The sequence below is a fragment of the Gastrolobium bilobum genome, unplaced genomic scaffold (genome assembly GCF_033153095.1).
Source record: "Gastrolobium bilobum isolate Gb01-03AN ecotype WA unplaced genomic scaffold, APGP_CSIRO_Gbil_v1 utg3796, whole genome shotgun sequence".
NCBI lineage: Eukaryota > Viridiplantae > Streptophyta > Magnoliopsida > Fabales > Fabaceae > Gastrolobium > Gastrolobium bilobum.
The window spans coordinates 138973-159034 of NW_026896017.1; the positions used below are offsets into that span (position 1 = coordinate 138973).

At 31.4% G+C, this 20062-nt stretch overlaps 2 protein-coding genes across 2 annotated transcripts; both read left to right on the forward strand.

Annotated features, from left to right (window-relative positions):
• Nucleotides 1-503: 503 nt before the first annotated feature.
• Nucleotides 504-3537, forward strand: LOC133297315 (probable glycosyltransferase At5g03795). Its single transcript, XM_061496427.1, has 4 exons — nt 504-833; nt 1875-2116; nt 2408-2756; nt 2869-3537. Exons 1-4 carry the CDS (start codon nt 504-506, stop codon nt 3535-3537), a joined length of 1590 nt encoding a protein of 529 aa, XP_061352411.1.
• Nucleotides 3538-5272: 1735 nt separating this feature from the next.
• On the forward strand, nt 5273-6395 carry LOC133297326 (embryonic protein DC-8-like). Its single transcript, XM_061496440.1, has 2 exons — nt 5273-6082; nt 6150-6395. The coding sequence occupies exons 1-2, from the start codon at nt 5273-5275 to the stop codon at nt 6393-6395; spliced, it is 1056 nt and encodes a 351-aa protein (XP_061352424.1).
• Nucleotides 6396-20062: the final 13667 nt, after the last annotated feature.

A 20062-nucleotide genomic window follows, 5' to 3' on the forward strand; every position in this document is an offset into this window, starting at 1 on the left:
TCAACATTATCTTTAGCCCCCAAAACGACACACGTCCCAAGCAGAAAGAAGTTCCAAAAAACTACACGTGGGGGACCAAGACGTGCTCGCATAGAAGAAACTCAAAGTCGAAAATAAGGAAACCATTAAATAAGTGAATCGGTGGGTTGTTGGTAAAGGCAAAAAGAAAGGGTAAAACCGGAAATCTAAAAAAGTTGCATGCAAAAACACCGATTTTGAGGACAAAAGTATGAAGACATTTGGCATGAGATTGCAACCATTTATTACCAAGAACCTCTCTGTTCTATATCCCCTGTTTCTCTCTCTTTCTCTTTCTCTTTCTCATTCTGTATAAACAAAACACAAGCATGGTTTCTGCTACCATGGAACTGTGCTATATATAGGTAGAGAAGAGATAAGATTTGGGGTTGACCAAGAGGGCAAGTTTAAGAAGATAACACACTCTAATGGGAAGAGGTAGATGGAGTTGTTGTGCATGGTGGGGTTCAGAGTCATCAGCATCCATGAAGCTCTTGTTGTTCATGGTGCCTCTCATACTCGTTGCAGGGCTTGTTTCAATATCGGGTCCTAACCCTTCTAGTACTAGCTCACATCTCTTATGGAGCTTTGTTACTCCATCTTCTTCCTCAAGTACTAGTGGTGGAGCTGATATTTCTGTGATCATTGTGGAGGCCCCACCTGTTTCATCTGAAGTGAAACAGAGAGAAGGGTTAATGGTGGTGGCCATGGATTCTCACGGCAAGGAAGAGAAAGCTATCTCCGATGACACTTCCTTCAATCACTCATCTACTCCACCACTTTCCGTTCAGGCCATACAAACTCCTCAACAACCTGTAAGAGCTTATTTTCTTTTATTTCACTCCTTAAATTTCTGATTTTTTTTTTTTTCTTAAAGTCAAATGTCACGCTGGTGGAATTAATATGAAGTACTGTTGAAGTTACCCTGATGGAATTTTCATATAATATAAGATGATTATTATGTTCAAGAAGGAAAGAATATACAAATCAAACGAAAGAAGGAAGGAATGTAATTAAAGCCATTGATCTGTTTCCTTTAATTTCCCACTTAATTTGTAAATGCATGATTCTTTGACAACACTGACGACTAGAGATAGAATCTTAATTGTCTTTTTTATCGCTAAATTATAATGAAGGTAAATTTGCAAGGTTCCCCATCATGAGTAATTAATTAATTTAAAATTAACATTTGACAGAACCTTCCGTTTTGTTTACGCACAGCTATTATATCTATTTGTTTTATATTCATCTTTTCGAGGCAATCTTGCTTTGTGAAATGGAAGGATCTGAACTGACACGCAAATTGCTGTACCAACTTGGATGCATGTTACCTTGTAATTGTTGCCTTAATGTAGCAATCCTAGGAATTAATTACAGACTTAAATTTCTAGATTATCCTTTCACTCTGTTGATATTAACTTTGTAATATCGCAAAGAAATATGAATCCCCTCTGCGTTTGGGTGTTCAGATATTTTAGTTGGTTTAAAATTTACAATTTGTTTCTAAAAGTTACAGTGGCAAATTGGATTTTGGGGAGGATTGCTAATAGTTTGTTATGAGTTTTTTCTTTACATTATTTATGGACCATTTTCATTTTAGATAGTATGTCCATTTCCTGAACATTGAACAATGATTATGAAAGATTTGGTGTAAAAAAAGTAGGTGTCATTTTCGGTTTGGGAGAGGTGAAAAGTCAAGAGAGGTTACATTAATTTCTCATGTTTTATTATCAAATTGGGTTTTCAGATGCGTCCTTGCTAGGTAGATAATTCAAGTAAGAATCATTGAAATCAAAATCTTACCATTTATATGTTTAAATAAAGGTAATGATGACCCATCATTTTTTTCTTACCAGAACAAAGCTGAAGAAGTTCTCAATGTCTCCCAAATTCAGCCTAACTTGGCTCCGGTCAATGATTCTTCTGTTCCTCTAAGGATACCTAGGCAGCCAAGAAAGTTCAGCATCTTAGATAGAACCGAAGCTGGTCTACTACAAGCTCGAGCTGCAATTAGAGAAGCAAGAAACGGGAATCAAACACAAGATAGTGACTATGTTCCAGTAGGACCAATGTATTATAATGCTAATGCATTTCACAGGTAAATAATGCACTGCTTTATTTTTTCTCTGTTCAACTGTCATCCCATAACATACCTAATATCAATTAGACCCTGTCCAATTTTTGGATTGAGAGTAATGTTCACAATCAACAATAATCAATTAATGAATGACCATGTAGGCCTGTCCACGTCTTTCAATACCCCAAGCACAGTAAGTAATGAATACTACTGCTACACACAGAACTAGAACCTTGTACTTTTGAACTTAATTTACTGTTTATGGTTTTAGTATAATTCACTTAATTTATCTTTGCAAAACTGCTATGACAGGAGTTACTTAGAAATGGAGAAACAGTTCAAAGTATACGTCTATGAAGAAGGGGAGCCCCCAGTTTTCCATAATGGACCTTGTAAAAGCATATACTCCATGGAGGGAATTTTCATCCATGCTATTGAGATGAATGACCAATTTCGAACAAGAGATCCAGAGAAAGCACATGTGTTTTTCCTTCCTTTTAGTATAGCAATGATGGTTCAATTTGTCTATGTACCTAACTCTCATGATTTTGGCCCCATAAAAAAAACTGTCTCGGACTATGTCAATCTCATTGCTGAAAGATATCCCTTTTGGAACCGAAGCCTTGGAGCTGATCATTTCATGCTATCTTGCCATGACTGGGTAAATACATCACTATTACTTATTCATAATCCCTACATTATTGACTTTAGAGGGACAAGTACTAATGCTATGTTGCACAAAATTTTCATTTTTTTTTAAACTTGTATTTCAGGGGCCAGAGACTTCATTTTCTGTTCCTAACTTGTACAAGAATTCGATTCGTGTACTCTGCAATGCTAACACCTCTGAGGGATTCAAGCCTGGAAAGGATGTATCTTTCCCAGAAATCAATCTCCAATACGGTTCAACAAATGGTATCATTGGTGGGCCATCTGCATCTAAACGTTCAGTTTTGGCTTTCTTTGCTGGGGGGCTTCATGGTCCCATTAGGCCTATTCTTCTTGAGCACTGGGAAAACAAGGATGAAGACCTTCAGGTTCACAAGTACCTTCCAAAGGGTATGTCCTACTATGATATGCTGAGGAAGAGCAGGTTCTGCCTTTGTCCAAGTGGGTACGAGGTAGCTAGTCCGAGAGTAGTGGAGGCAATCTACACAGGGTGCGTTCCAGTGCTCATTTCAGATCATTATGTACCTCCATTCAGTGATGTTTTGAATTGGAAAGCATTCTCCGTTGAGGTTTCAGTGAAGGACATTCCTAACTTGAAGAAAATTCTATTGAGTATTTCTCCAACGCAGTATATAAGAATGCAGAGAAGAGTAGTACAAATTAGGAGACACTTTGAGGTACATTTTCCTCCCAAGCGATTCGATGTGTTCCATATGACCCTTCATTCTGTTTGGCTTAGAAGATTGAACTTCAGAGTCCACGATGATCAATAACTCTCGTAGATTATGACCAAGTTTGACAAATTAGTTTCAACAGTTTCAAATTGACAATGTAAGATGGTGTGATTCTTTTCCTGTACCTTATATAAAATTGTTAAGGTAAAAATAAAATTCCACTTTCCCATATTGAATGCCGGTGTCTATTATTTCCTATTCCTGATTAGACAAAATAATTTTGCATATCGCATAGAATTTAAATTGTTTTAAAATATCATTAGTGAAGTTTAGTGTATTATTCAATTGAGTGGATCCCAATTTAGTACAATGAATGTGTAAGGATAGTGATGTCCAAATAAAATAAAATATGACAATTCTACTTCTTTGGAGAGTCTATTCGAAACCACCTGAATTGAGCCTTAACTTGTGATTTTAAAATTGAGAATCCCGTCGTAGTGAAGTATAACTACATTCTTAAGAAATACTTTTGTTTACATCAATGGATATAATAGGCACATAAAAAGATTGAAATAAAATTTTGCACGCTTTCAACAAAAATAAAAATAAATTGCATTACGTGCGCTTCACTTCAACCCGAATGATATTCATTAATATTTTACTTGAGCTTCTATTCAAATAACATACGAAGACTTGTGCCTGAAATATTAATTTAATAGTTTTTGCATTTAAATGAAAAAAAAAAATATTTGAGGAAAAAAATGTCTGAGACCCAAATAAGCCTTCTTAATATCTAAATAAAATATTCGAACTAGATCTCTTATAATTTTTTTATGTATTTATTACTCATTAATAACGTAATTATAGTGTTATAAAATTAAATTGTATACGTCAAACAATTTATCAATAGAAACTTTTTTACCCGGGATGAATAATGCTATTTGGTACAAAATATTTTTTACGAAAATTAAAATATGAATAAACTGTGACTAATAAAGATATAGATGACCGTATATAAGTGGTGAAAGTTAGGAATGTATACATCAAAATAAAGAAGAAGCATATTTCATACTTAAACTAATCAAATACGTATATTATTCAAGGGTTTTATAAAAGTTATGTTGTAGGAAAAGTGATGGTGTAATGTTATAGAAATTCGTTTTGTGTGTCATGATTCTTTTTTCTTCTTTTTTTTGGGGTCCCCACAAAATATTATGTGGGTAAAAATTTTTGTTGTGTCATATCAAATAGAAATATAAACCCCATTATTCAAAAGTAATTCGCACCGTCAGCTCACGTGTTTCTGAGCTGAACAAAAATGCACCGCTCGAATATCACAACACTTTGCCGGTTTGCCCTGAATACGCACGTGGCTGGACACGTGTACCATACCCTCTGATTCTGTCATGGATTTGCTTCAGCTTCTCTTCCACATCAAGCTTTTGCACATCAAAAATACAGAGAAAATAAAAATAAAAAATATTAACAGATTACAATTACATTACATAGTTAATTACAAGACAGATGTCTCCACCAAAGAGCATCTCAGGCTAACGTGTCACACCTTCATGCCTACTAAACATTGAGAAATTTCGTCCCACAGCCACTCCCTCCACGTGTCACTTTATTAGAAATCTTTCCTCCACGTGTCACACCCCCTTAACATCCTTCTCCTTAATGTTCATGCACGATATGCATATATCATCAAAGACCCACTTCTCTTCTCTTCATTCATCCATATAAGAAATTTCAAAAGCGAGTTCTTACTAAAATTTCTTCTTTCACACAGCAATTACAGTTGGGTGAGATTTTGTTCAATCAGGGCATAAGATCAATGGCGTCAAAGCAACAATTTAAGGAAGATAGAGCCGAGGCAGCTGCAAAGCTTGCTGCTAAAGATATCGGCGATGTGAATAGAGCAAACGAGCGTGAGGAAGGGTATACGCTGAACTCAGAAACGAACTTCAAGCAGGCACGAGCTGAGGCAGCTGCGAAGCTTGCTGCTAAGGATCTTGAAGACGTTAACATAGCAAAAAACAATGCATTGGGTGCTGAAAACCAACAACAACATCATGATCAGCAGAGACCCGGTGTAATTGGATCAATGTTTAGGGCAGCCAAAGAAGCTGTGGTTGGCAAGAATCATAATGATTCTGCCACGGGAAAGGATAAGGAGTACAAGGATTACACAACAGAGAAGGCAAAGGAAACCACGGACAAAGCAGGGTCAAAGGTTGAAGAATATACAGATTATGCTGCTCAGAAGGCAAAGGAAACAAAGGATGCAACGGCGCAAAAGGCTGGGGAGTATGCAGATTATGCTTCTCAGAAAGCAAAAGAAACAAAGGATGCAACCGTGAACAAGGTTGGGGAGAGCAAGGACTATGTAGCAGAGAAGGCTAAGGAAGCTAAGGACAAGGCTGGAGAGTTAAAGGATTATGCTGCTGAAAAAACGAAAGAAGCTAAAGACACGACAATGCAAAAAGCTGAAGAATACAGTGACTATGCGGCTGAGAAGACAAAAGAAGGGAAGGACACGACAGTGGGGAAGCTTGGGGAGCTGAAAGACTCAGCTGCTGATGCTGCTAAAAGGGCAATGGGTTTCTTCACTGGGAAGAAAGAGGAAACCAAGCAGGCCACTAAGGTTTGTTTTTCATTTTAAGATGTGATTAAATTTAAGATAATGTAATTGTGATGTGGGGTATATGCAGGAAAAGCTGAGCGAAACAGAGGAAGAAGCGAGGAGGAAAATGGAAGAACTGGGCTTGCGAGATAAGGACATTAGATCAGAAGAAGAAGGACGGGGTAGAGAAAAATTGGTGATCAAAATGGAAGAAACGCGACCGGGAGTGGTTGCAGATGCGCTTAAAGCAGCAGATGCGCTCAAAGCAGCAGATGCGGGACGAAAGGACGAAGAAGGCATCATTCATGTGGAGCGCCGTCGTGAGAAAATGTGATAATATATATTTGCAATGCAAAGTTTCCCGGTTAATGTAATGCACTTCCACTTCATCTTCTTTTTCTTTTTTTCTTTTTTTTTTTCCAAGTATGTATCGTTTTTTGGTTTTTGAGTTAGACATGAAAAATGGGGAGTAAATAGCTTCTGTTTGGTAAGAGAATGGTATTTGTTTTTGGTTTTGGCTCCCTGATTGTTACGGTGGGTACGCAGCGTTACAAGTCCAGGCTTTTACATAAAAAGATAGGGAACGAGTAAATTGGGCTATTTTTTAGTTTTTGTTATGAGTTGGGCCTATAATTATAGAGGTTTTTTTTTGGTAGGGAGAAATTAAAATATATAGCTGTATTCACGTCCAAAATGGACCTTATCATTCACCCTACAAGGTCATAATTTTTTATATTTGATTTCAATAATTTTTTTGCAATGACATCTCATTAGGATATTTTATCCTTCACAAACATATTTTGAATTTCCAACAATTGTACATAAGAGAGCTTAAATCCATAAGCCTCGGAGTTTTTTTCCAACAATTTGCAACTAGAACCTCCTTAATCATATTGGATTGTATCATTAGAATATTTATTTAATACAGTTATTTCAAATTGACTTGTGATTTTAAATCACAAATTAAATATTTTTATTTTTTATTTTAATAATAAATTTTTAGATTTTTTTACTTTAAATCACAAACCAAAATTTTATTTATTTTTACATTAAAATTTTTATTCTTTTTAATTTAAATAACAAACCAAATTTTTATATTTTTATATTAAATCACAAATCCAGAACTTGGAGGCTTCTGGGTTTATATGAGAGATAGAATATTTCAAATGAGATTTTCTTGAAAAGTTTTGTGGAATCAAAAAAAAATTACTTGATTTGGATACCTGAGTCAAAAGTTATGACCTTTCAATGTTTTACGATTCGTAAATTGATTAACACTAGACGAGTCACGCTTAAATTAGGTGCGAATGTTTTGTGAGTCACACCTAACTTAAGCGTGAATGGTTATACTTAATTTGGGCATAAATGAATACAATAGATAGTAAATAATTTTTAAATAACTATATACTCATAATTATTTTTTAAAATAGTAATATTTAAAAAAAATTCTAGAGTTTGAATACATAATATATCCATCATGTAGTTGGATAGGTTTGGTCGTCAATCAGCACCAGAATGTTTCTAATAAGTCGTCAAACTAGTCTTAGAGTCCGTTTGGATGAGCTTTTTTTTCTTCAAAAGCTGCTTTTTTTAAGAAAAAATAGCACTTCTCGAAAAAAGTTTTTTTTGGATGCCTGCTTTTAAAAAAAGCAGAAGTCATAAAAAAAATCAAAAATTTACTTTTTTCGAAAGCTAAAAATTTTAGCTTCTCAAAAAAGCAGAAGTCAAAAGTCAAATATTTTTTTAAAAATCTAAATAACTGTAACTTTTATATAAAATACTTTTAAAATAAAGAAGTGATAAAAAGGACTTTTAAAAAAAGTAAATACAAACGGGCCCTTAGCAGACCTAAGAAAAAGAAGGCCAAAAGCCCGAACTATACTACACAGTGCACACAATACAAATCACCTGCTTCCTACAACAGAAAAGCAAGCATACTTCCTTTTCTTAGGGAAATAAGGAGAATGAATATATTTATAAAAATTACTTTCCTTGGCTTCCTTGCTTACCAAAAAAATAAATAGGGATAATAAATTCTTCAACTTTTTTCCGTTCGTGATACTAAAGGATGCCTAGAGAAGGATTGTCATTTAAGCCCACATTAAAGGTCATAACCATATTGTTTGTGTCAGATGAGATCTTAATCTCTCATTTAGCCAGACCCATAATAAATGAGATCTAATGTAGTCTCATGTGGCCAGGTCAATAGCAGAAATGAAATATGCCTCTGCCAAAATGAAAATAAATAAATAAATAAATCTAAAATGCACATAGATCTCTCCTTTTTCTTTTTCTGGCAAATCATAGATCTCTTCTTATCTTTGTATAATTAAGATTCAAATTATACCTATTTTATTCTTAAGAAAACAAGGACATCAAGGCAAGAATATGCCTTTATTTTTTTTTTGGAGTTACCCAACCCTAATTATCTCTTTGAGACGAGTTGGCTTCCTCCAGTATCCCCACGAGCTTCGACTCTTTGAGCCGGCTATGGGACTAATCCGGAGTGCGGGAGAACAGTGATGGCTAAAGGTTCAGCCCCCTCCCCAAGAATGCATTCAGCGGGAATCGAACACATATCCAACCCCACTAACTCAGCGCCAAATTACTAACTGAGCTGCACCCATTGGGTAAGAATATGCCTTTATGATTTGACATCACTCCGCTGTTATTGATTAAGTATTCAAGGCAAAAAAATTAAAATAATGTATTTAAATTAAATAATTACGTATTTAATGTTGTTTCGTAAAAAATTACAAATCTACTGCACAATGTGACGCCAGTTTTGGGCGTCACATGTGACGCCCCAATGGGGTGTCTTATCCATGGGAGAGACGCCCCAATGGGGCGTCACATGTGTAAGGTGATCGTCATCTCACCTTGGGTCATGTGAAAGGTATGTGTCTCTGGTCTCCACCTCTCGACCAGAGCACTAATTAAAAATGTATCTATCTGTGATAAATTACGCAGTTATCATGTGTTAACGAAATTTATTAAATAATTACATAAATACAAAACGACATAAATAACATACCTGGATATGTTGCATCCTGGCAACATGTATGAAACCCGCCTGTCTGAGGTACTCTTCCACAACCTGTGGAATAGCGCCGGTAGGTGGGCCCCCTTGTGGCTTCCCACGCCTAGTCTTAATCTTTCTTACATGCTCAGTATTCCACACTCGCTGTGAAATATGACCTTTCTGCGTCCTCTGACGAAGGACCTCCCACTTGTAAGGTCCAGGTATGATCCACATGCTGGGATCGGTGGGCTTTACATCTGAATCAGATCCCGAAGAAGATGATGACTCAACCATTATCCTCAACTAACTACAAAGTTATGCACTCCCGCATTAATAACATCATACATACGAAATTTACAAAGTCTCTAACACTATTTATAAATCACTAATTAATATGCTAAACCCTAATACATAATTAAAAATCGGTAATAATAATAATTACGTAATAATAACATTACTATATCACTACAACATTCATAGCATGACACAAAATTTTTAAGTGACTATCCTAATGTTCCAAGTCTCTAATATACAATCAATCCTAACATGTATTACTAACTAGCACTGTAATTTAAATGTATACATATGAGGTATTATGACCTTACCTACGATGGCAGAGCTTCGCTACGAACCGCGGTTAGAGAGAGGTTAGAGAGGTAAATGAGTAAGGAGTGAAAAAAGGAAAGTGGGGTATATATAGGTTGCACATGTGACGCCCAAAGAGGACGTCTCATTGTGCAACAGATATGTAATATTTAACAAAACAGCATTAAATACGTAATTTTTTTAATTTTTTTTTGCCAAGTATTCAATCCAAAACATGGATACAAGTTTGTGGATCGAAATTAAGCAAAAAATCATTTTAGCTATATCAATTATCAAATGAATTCACGTGAAAACAATAGACCATACATTTGCCAAAGAAATTGTATTAGACATCAAAATTTAAAATTTTCATTTTTCTTTTAAACTCGAATCGATCATGAACCCTGTCGAGGTTCAATCGGTTAAATTTAATTTAATTTAATTATATAATAAATATATTAAAATGAGCATTTTGGCTGCTATCTTACAAATGTTTTGTACAAATTTTCAAAAACTTTTGAGGTTTGTAATTGTGTAACCGTCTAACCGATTCAGGGCCGGTTTTTGGGTCAGTCTAATTCAATTCTAATAACAATGATTTAATGTATTGCTTAACTTGAAAATTAGTTTAATTTTAAACTTTTATAAGTCATTAATATTCTATGAAGCACTGACACTTCAAAATCCTTAACGTGTCGTGTCCGACACTTTTCGATACTCACCGACACTCCGACACTTTAATACTCGTTGCAAAGACTCAAAAAAGGTTCAAAGGTTACGTTGCGTACTTGCGTTGCATTTTGAGTTTCAACTATTAGATTCGTTGGATTATTATTATTATTTTATTCGAGTTTAATATAAATATTTGGGATATCTTATATTTATTTGCAAAATTGATGGATATTATAAGTTTAGCTTTATTTTTTGTTGAATTATTGAATATTAAATATAATATACACTACATAAATTAAAAATATTATATAATATCAAAATGTGTCCTAACGTGTCGAAATTTAACATTTTTTAAAATTAACGTGTCGGAATGTCATATCGTGTCGTATCCCGTGTCTCGTATCGGTGTCGGTGCAACATAGTTAATATTGATAAAAAAAAATTATGGAAAATATAGAATTAAGATTATATGAAAAAAGAGCACCATTATTTAGGCTTACTTGTTTTTTTGTTTTTTTTTTTATAGCCAGGCTTACTTGTTTTACTTTGTTGATGACATGATTTTTGTTTTACATAATTTTCTGTTCACAAGTATTATTGAGGTAAGTTATGGAGTGACTATTTTAGGTGAATGCTTTGATCATGACTTAATCCAATTTTTTATCAAAATAATAAAAATTACAATTGATTACCGCCACACTAATTATAAAAATTATAACAAAGGTATCTTAGGGTCACACTCGAGGGATGGTAAATGATTTCATTTCTTTTTGAAGATTCCGTATCTGTTATTTTTGCGAGCACAGCTGAAGATTCTCCATCCTAGTCGTGTTCATGGGCCAAGGCCAACTTGTCGTTTCGAGCTTTGGATTCAAGTTGTGAATAACTTCCAAAATTTTCAGATCTTAGTTTTCACCTCATGGTCGTCGCCATCTTCGAGTGCAGGGCAGTGCAACAGCAATGATTGGCCCACTTATGTCTTTGCATTATAGACAGCGTCTACTGTGAGATGTAACCATTTTTTGTCATTTCCTTCTTTCTTCGTTGTTAAATGAATAACCAATAAAGAATATTGCCTATACACATCTGTTATATCACATTTCCATAATTTTTATCATTTTGTAATTATTTCTTTTTTTTCTTATATTGACGATTTTGTCACAAATACAAATATAAAATGATATACCTCGGTGCTAATTCTCAGCCAGCATTATTCAAAACCAATACCTAAAAAGTAGTGAAAGAACGAGTTGTGTTCATCTCTATTTAATGATGAATTTGAACCAGGTTCTGAATTTTTTATTTATGTCCAAAAACAAACTAAGTATTATGCGATTATTTTTTATTTGCGCAAAATACCGGAAATTTTAATATTTTGTTCTTGGATCTTCAGAGTTTGACCATATATGAGTTACTTAGTTATTTTTTGTCTAATTAAAATAAGATTTAGTATGATATTAAATTTAAACTCAGCAAATTACATTGAAGAAATTAGTTAAAATGATATATTTTGATATGATTATCTTAGTAGCATGTCTTCAAAAGTAAGTATTGATTTACTAAAAAGTATGTGAAAAGTAAAATTCAAATGGCATTTACATGCATATTATTTTTTTTAAATTTTAATGAGTGATATATTGAAGATATTATTTTTATCTTGGTTGTGATAGTCTGACAGATACAAGTCATACAACACTATTACTCAGAGACAGATTGTGGACGTTGGAGGAGGGCAATATCATTTAGGATTCAACCTCTTAATTACTCGTGAAAGTGGGAGAAAAAGACGTAATGGACTGGGACAGAACTTCCTATCAACTAGCATGTGTGTGCCTTGATTGATAAATTAAATTCTATGTGAGTAGATTTTTTTTTTTGTTTTTTTTAAAATTAATGTGAGTATATTTTGTTTGCAGTATATAATTTTAGATTCTTCTGAGGAAAAAATATTTGTCTTTTTAAATAACATAAAGTTATGTCATTTTAAAAGAGATAAACACGAAATAAATTTTTTTATTTAAATTTTAAATTAAAAAAAAAAGCACTCACTTTTTCTTTTCCATGATTTTCATTTTCTGTGTTTATCTCTCTCCTAAAATGACATAACTTATGTCATTTTAAATGACAAACATCAAGTCCTTCTTCTAAATATATTACGGTAAAAACAAAGGAAAATATTACTCTAATATAACATGAGATGATTTTTTTTTCATGCACTCACAAATCAAGAGTGAGGTCCACTCTTTATTTTTATTTTTCTTCTCTATTCTCTTTCCTCTAAGTTGTGAATGCGTAAGAGAAAAATTTTCCGATATCAGATAAAAATAATATTTCCCACTCTTTATTCTATCTATTTGTCCTAGTTATGGTTTAAAAAAGAAATAACTTTCGTTCACCATTCGTTCAATCCCATTTCAGGGACCATAACTTTTCGTCCTTGTATTCTTGTTTGTTTATTTCTGCCCGAATTGATGCGTGAAGTTTGTCAATCACACAAAAGTTTGTCGGGGAGAGTGACGGTTGTTCGATGAATTACTGAACACAAGAGTTACTGTTATATAAGATGATCATTTGTCCTTTCTTTCTTTTTCTTTTTTTTGGTAGACCATTTGTACTTTCTTTTCTTTAGTACAATGATCATTTGTACTTTACATATATAACAATATTGAATTTTTTTTGTTGAAGAAAAAAAAATTTAGCCACATTTACATAAAAAAAAGTAAGTTTTATTAGTATTTTTTCTCTCTCTTTTTTTATAAAAGGATCCATTAATTTTTACATGAATATGACAAAAAAAAATCTATAACTAAAACAGAAACAATAAAACCAATAATAATAAATTTTATAAAAGGATCCATTTATTTTAACTAAATTCATTGTTCTTTTAATTTTCAGTAGATGGTATGCAAAAATCATTTCTCAAAATAAAAACTTTTTTTAGCAATGCTATGTACATTGCATGTCTATAACTCTATAAGCTCAAAGAAACCCACCTATTTGACGAGAGATGTTATATTTATCATCGAATAACTTTGTCGGTTTTTTTGTTTTTTATGATCATCGAATAAAATTAAATTAATGATTGTTATTGTTGGGTATAATTCATTTTTCACGTTCAGATGACAAATTTTGTTGGCGCGAAACAGAGAAAATCAACTGGGATTCTGTGGAGGTCTTATACTGTTATGAGTATCTGATTTATTTTATTTTTCTTTTATTTCTTAATAATTTGAATTTGGACCCAAAAATAATTATTATTGCCTATGGTTTCTAATCCTATTTATATTCAAAATGAGTGCAATGAAGAGAATATAATGCATATTATTGCACGTAGCCCACGTTAGATGAATCAGGATAGATTGTTATTTCACTTTTTTTTCCTTTCTCTCTTTTTGATTTGCGATCGTGTGTATGTGATTGTGTCGATTCCAATAGTTATTTAATACAATTTTTTTTCTGTCTTCAATCATTTTCTTCATTTGTTTTTTTTCTCTCGCTTTCTTCTTCCTATCATGTTGAACTAACCACTTTCGACGGATTAAAAAGAAAAAAAAATGATAAACTTAATTAGTAATAATATAACATGAGAAATATTACTCACTTTTCATATGAGATATCTTCTCTCATTTTCTCTCACTTCAATTTTTGTACTTCACCTTTTTTTTTTCTTATAATGATGGAACCCCCTATTTTCTCTCTACAACATAAGATAACTATGTTATGTTAAATGAGACTAATAAAACCCATTTAACATTTCCCTAAAATACGAATAACTAAAAACTTTCAAATATCCAATCATTTAGTTTCATTATTGCTCGTACTGAGGCACATGTTCTGCCTGATTATTTCTTCGTATGATTTATAATTTTAAGATGAATGATTTTTTTTTTGCTTTGTTCGAATGCTCCAATTTCATTTATTAATTAAGAGACAAAATTTCGTCTTGGTGGGACTAGGACAAATAAAAAAAAAAATACATATTCAACAAAATAAAAAATGTCCATGACCATCATGTTAATTATTTCAAACAACCTTTTGCTTGTTCGAAAATGCTTTTTTTTTTTTCCATGAGCAATGGGTTACGTGACCAAAATTGCTGGACTGCGTAGCTGTTTACCTGACGGCCGTTGAAACACTCAACGCATATGTTACACGTGTCACACTGTGGTAAACTAGTTGGGCTGAGATATGTGACATGTGTCATTTAAATGAAATTAAATAATATTAATTTAACACTCCTAAATTTAATATTAACATTTACAAATAATTTAACTTAACATATTGCTAATTAACAAAAAATAATTAACAATCCAAAAAATAAGTAATTAATAGTTATAACATAAATAATTAATCGTTATGATCAATTTAAATTAATATAGATTAAATTAAACTATTTCAATTAACAAATATAAAATATATTACATTAATTAACAACCCTAGGTTAAATTAAGTAACGTAATAGTTCACAAATTTTTAACATAACACAAACTACTTTAAATTATTTTAGTTAACACCCCTAAAAATAACTAATTAATTATTCTAAAATAATTAAAATTAATATACACTGAATTAAACTAAAATAATTAACATTAATTTAATTTAGTTTAATTCTTTAACACTACTCAATTATATTAAATTTAAAACAATTAAATTAGTTTTGATTATTTTTCGGTTAATTCAGTTTATATTAATTTTAATTATTTTAGAATAATGAATTAGTTATTTTTAGGGATATTAACTAAAATAATTTAATGTAATTTGTGTTATGTTAAAAATTTGTGAACTGTTACGTTACTTAATTTAACCAAGGGTTGTTAATTAATGTAATATATTTTATGTTTGTTAATTGAAATAGTTTAATTTAATCTATATTAATTTAAATTGATCATAACGATTAATTATTTATGTTATAACTATTAATTACTTATTTTTGGATTGTTAATTATTTTATTTTAATTAGCAATATGTTAAGTTAAATTATTTGTAAATGTTAAGTAATTAAATTTAGGAGTGTTGAATTAATATTATTTAATTTCATTTAAATAACACGTGCCACATATGCACGTAATCAGCTGCTCACCCCAACTAGTTTACCACAGTGTGACACGTGTCACATATGCGTTGAGTGTTTCAACAGCCGCCACGTAAACAGCTATGCAGTCCAACAATTTTGACCACGTAAGACGTCGCGTAACCCAGCATTTTAGGAGCTCGTTTAATATGGCCCTGGAGCTCATGCTCCTTTGCCAAAAGTAAGAGAAAAAAAGGATTGGAAGAGAATTTAAAAAGAAGAAAGGGGCATAAATGGTAAAGAAATTTCCTTTTTTAGTAAAGGACCATCAAATTTTAATGTGCTCCTGGAGCAAATTAAAAAAATCCGCACTTTAGGCCTTGTCTATCACGTAATCTAGCTGCACTGCGCAGCTAGTTACGTGGCCAACCAGGTGCTGCCACGTGGCCAATCCTAACTCGCCACGTGGCGTAGCGAGACTAATGATATGACACTTTGGTAAAAAGTTTCTGGAGCGTGGCATTCTGGTAATATTTTAGATAAATAATGACAATTTAGTCGTTGTCCTCAAGTTTGTCTATATGTGACATTGTTTGTTGAATCGTTCTAATTAAGATGCTAATGCATTTAATTATTGGAAAAAATATTTGTCTATCTAAATGACATAAATTGTAATATCTTAGCTGCTTATAAGTATGTATTTCGGTGAGTATGTAGTTATTGTATTAAAATTATATTATTTTTTTCATTTTTCACTTCAGCCGACAATTTATGATGAGAAAGAAAAAAATATAACTTTAATATTATAACTATGTACACCCAGAATACACAATTATAAGCAAATAAAACTACACAACTTACGTTCTTTAAAATTACAAATCATTTCCCCTTAATTATTTTGCTATATAGGTTAAATAAAGTTTGTTGAGTTTTTTTTTTAAATCTTGCAGATTACTAAGTTTTGAACTTGTATATTTAAAGGGTAATATTACTCTCATGTAACATGAGAGTAGTTCTCTCATGTTACAGAGAGAACTCAAGTAGGGCTCGCTATTTAAAAGAAAAAAAGAAAAAGAAAAAAAAAAGGGTACAATTTTCGAAGTGAGAGAAAAGGAGATAACTACCCCATGTAAAATGAGAGTAATATTTTCCTTATTTAAATGGCATGAGAAGTAGTAACGTCTACGATTCAAATAGCGTCCGCACTGCGCGTCCGCGCTGCAGTTCTTTGCCAAATCGAATTTTGCTTTGACCTCCCCCCACTAATCTGAAACAAAATGCCACTACGCAAAATTATTTTATTTTATCCACTTGTTAATTATTAAAAAAATTGACTATCAGAATTAACATTTAAGAAATATATTTTTTAACAATATACTAACAAATTATTAAATAACAAAAATATTAATGTTTTTCCTAATCTTCAAATGTAACCTTTAACAGGGAACATAATCAATGAAGGATGAATCTATCAGGACCAATTACGAATCACTAGTATGGCCCACCCGCAAAACAGTCCGTGAGGAAAACTATTCTGCTTAAAAACATTAAAATAATTTAATATCTAATCGAAAGACAAGTTTCCAAATGATATCGACGTTTTATTAGGAACGTGTAATTAAAGAAAGTTGGTCACACAAAAAAGTAGGGAAATTTTTTAAAAATTTAATTTTAATAAAAAATACGAAAACAAAATAATTCGGCAACTATCTATAAAATTAATGCAACCAATTGCGCATGGCATTGGGCACAACTGGTTGACCACCAAAACAAACATTAGACGTCTATCTATAAAACAACTATCTATAAAATTAGTTGCGCACATAAATAAGTGCAATTGATCCCCTAATGCATCAGTTTTGGTGTACAAATGTCCATGCAGTGGATAGGGGTGTGAAAAAAATTGGTTTACTTGCTCTGTCTTTGATCTGATCTTGACCTGATCCATAAATACTTATTTTGTTTGAAATGGTTTAAATATTGACTCATTTTTATTTGGATCAGTTTTAAACCTAACTTATTTTAATAAAGATCCATTGACCCAAAACTTGACCCACACCCATTATGTGAAAAAAAAGAAAAAAAAATCACAATTCCATTAAAAAAAAAAGTTAAGGTAAAACAATTACGTCAAAAAATTTTACGAAAAATATTTTCACCAAAATTTTTTGCAAAAGAATTTGACGAAAAATATTTTCATCAAAATTTGTGACTAATAAACTTTCAGTAAAAAAAATTGACGGAAAAATTTATTTGTCAAATGTTTTACGGAATCTAAATTTCTTTAAAATATTTCACAAAAAATCATATTCATCAAAAATTTCGACGAAACACATTTCCATCGAATTTTTTTGACGGAGAAAAATTTCATCAAAATTCTTTACAGAATTCAAATATCTGCGAAAGTTTTCGACGAAAATATTTTCGTTAAATTTTTTGACAAAAAAAAATATTCGTTGAAATTTTAACCGAAACAAATTTTCATCGAAAATTTTCATCAAATTTTTTGATAAAAAATTTTTCCATCCAAATTTTCAACAGAACACATTTTTGTCAAAAACTTTGGTAAAATTTTTTGACAAAAAATATTTCAATAAAAAATTTTGACGAAAAAAATATTCTGTCAAAATTCTTTACAGAATCTAAATTTCGTCGAAAGTTTCGAATAAAATATTTCTCTCAAAACAATTTCCGTCAAAATTTTCGTCAGAACACATTCCCATCGAAATTTTGAACGAAAAACATTTCGTCAAAATTCTTGACGGAATTCATTTTTCATTTAAAACATTTGACGGAGGAATCATTTTCGTCAAAACTTTTGACGGAAACTAAAATTTATTTTTGTAAAAATTTTCATTAGAGAAAAAATTCCGTCGCTTTTCGACAAAAAGTATTCCGACGAAAAAATAATTTTGTGATGAAACTTTCGTCTTTCGCAACGTAGAAATTTCGATAAAATTTGTGATGAAACCAAGTCAAAAACGGGTCAGGTCAGAAACCAAGTCAGGTCAAATCCGACCCGGTTATGAACTAGTTCAAAAAAATTCAAACCAAGTCAGACCTGACTTGGATCAAATTAAAGTGGGTCGGGTCAAAATACCTGACCTATAAAAATCGAGTTGAGTCGAGTCGGCACAAAAACTTGACCCGACCTGACCCATTTAAGCCCTAGCGTTGCACCCGAATTCACATCGTCCAATTTAATTAGCAGAAGATTGAGCTTTCCCTTTATAAACCTTTCTCCTTTTAATACTTTCCACAACTTTCTCCTTCTCACTTTCCTCCTCAATATGTTTTCTCCTCTTATTCCCAGGAGTTGTTTGGATGATTTTTTGTGTGTGCTGAAAACTGCTTTTTTAAAGAAAGAAAAAAGCACTTCTACTACAAAATTCGTTTCAATGTTTGTTTTTTAAAAAATAATAGTCACAAAAAAGTCAAAAATCTATTTTTTTAAATAAAAATTTTAATTTCTAAAAAACAGAAATCAAAAGCCAAATATATTTTTTTAAAACCTAAATATTTTTTTAAATCTAATTAGCTTTACCTTTAGTAAAAAAAACTTCTAAAAGAAATATGCATAAAAATCATTTTTTTTAGAACCTATCCAAACGGGTCCTTACTCTATTTTATGTTTTTCATTTTTTTATTTAAAAAATAAGTTCAAATTCTAATTCTATTCATGTAGTTCTCAATGCTAAGAAAGTAGAAGGTTAATGTGAGATAATTTTCGAAGGGAAAAAAAGCGAATTAAACTTAACATAAAATTTAGGAATTACATTAGAAAATGTTACACAAATTGAATCATGATTTCCTTTATAAAATTTTTATCCGACCGCTACTTTTATCCAAAATTTAATTTTAAATTTAGTGTGAGAGTAATAAATTTTATATTCAAATTTAATTGTTAATTTTATTTGAAATTAATAATTCACATGATTAATAAATTAAAATTATTTGATGCATAATTAAGGTTGAATATAAAAGAATTTTTTTTACATGAGTGTCAAATCTAAAGAGACGTATTTATAGCCCATTAATTCATCCATAACATTGTTACAAACTTCGCAAACTGTTTTTAAACTTGTAAACTTTATTTCGCCCCATCATTTTACTATTTATTTTTATTTGAATAAGATTTTAGTCATTGTAGTTACCTATTTTTGTTTTGGTTCTGTTGTATATATTTTGCAGATATTAATTTTCATATTTTTATTATTTGAGTTTTTCTTTTTTATTGCTAAGATATCAACTCATATATATATATATATATATATATATATATATATATATATATTATATTAATGACTGATCTTTCTAAAATGAATTAAAACTAAAATGATTACAAATAAAAGGGTCAACATCTAAGTACAAAAGCTACATGAACCGAAACTCAACTAGATAAAAATTCTAGGAATTAATTTTTTATTTTTATTTTTTTCCTTTTGAGTATTGCAAATTTAAAGATATTTGAAGAAAAAAAGGAACATGTGTCCAATAAAGGATAACTTTGGGAGCCATACTTCCAGGACAAAAGATGACATGAGAAGGTTGAATGTGAATATCTTTATGTTATACAAAAAAAACACATGTTTATATACGTGTTAGAGTTTGAAACTAACTGTCTACCCAAAAATAAAAGTTTGCAACTAATTAAATGTCAAAATTATTTTTTTTTTATCGAATTAACTGAAAACTTTACTAAAATTTTATT

Excerpts from the sequence above, each read along its gene's own strand:
- LOC133297315 (XM_061496427.1), top strand. The coding sequence starts at position 504 with ATGAAGCTCTTGTTGTTCATGGTGCCTCTCATACTCGTTGCAGGGCTT. Across the intron at positions 2,117-2,407 it reads AATGCTAATGCATTTCACAG|GAGTTACTTAGAAATGGAGA; the intron begins GTAAATAATGCA and ends CTGCTATGACAG. Across the intron at positions 2,757-2,868 it reads TGCTATCTTGCCATGACTGG|GGGCCAGAGACTTCATTTTC; the intron begins GTAAATACATCA and ends CTTGTATTTCAG.
- LOC133297326 (XM_061496440.1), top strand. The coding sequence starts at position 5,273 with ATGGCGTCAAAGCAACAATTTAAGGAAGATAGAGCCGAGGCAGCTGCA. Across the intron at positions 6,083-6,149 it reads AAACCAAGCAGGCCACTAAG|GAAAAGCTGAGCGAAACAGA; the intron begins GTTTGTTTTTCA and ends GGGTATATGCAG.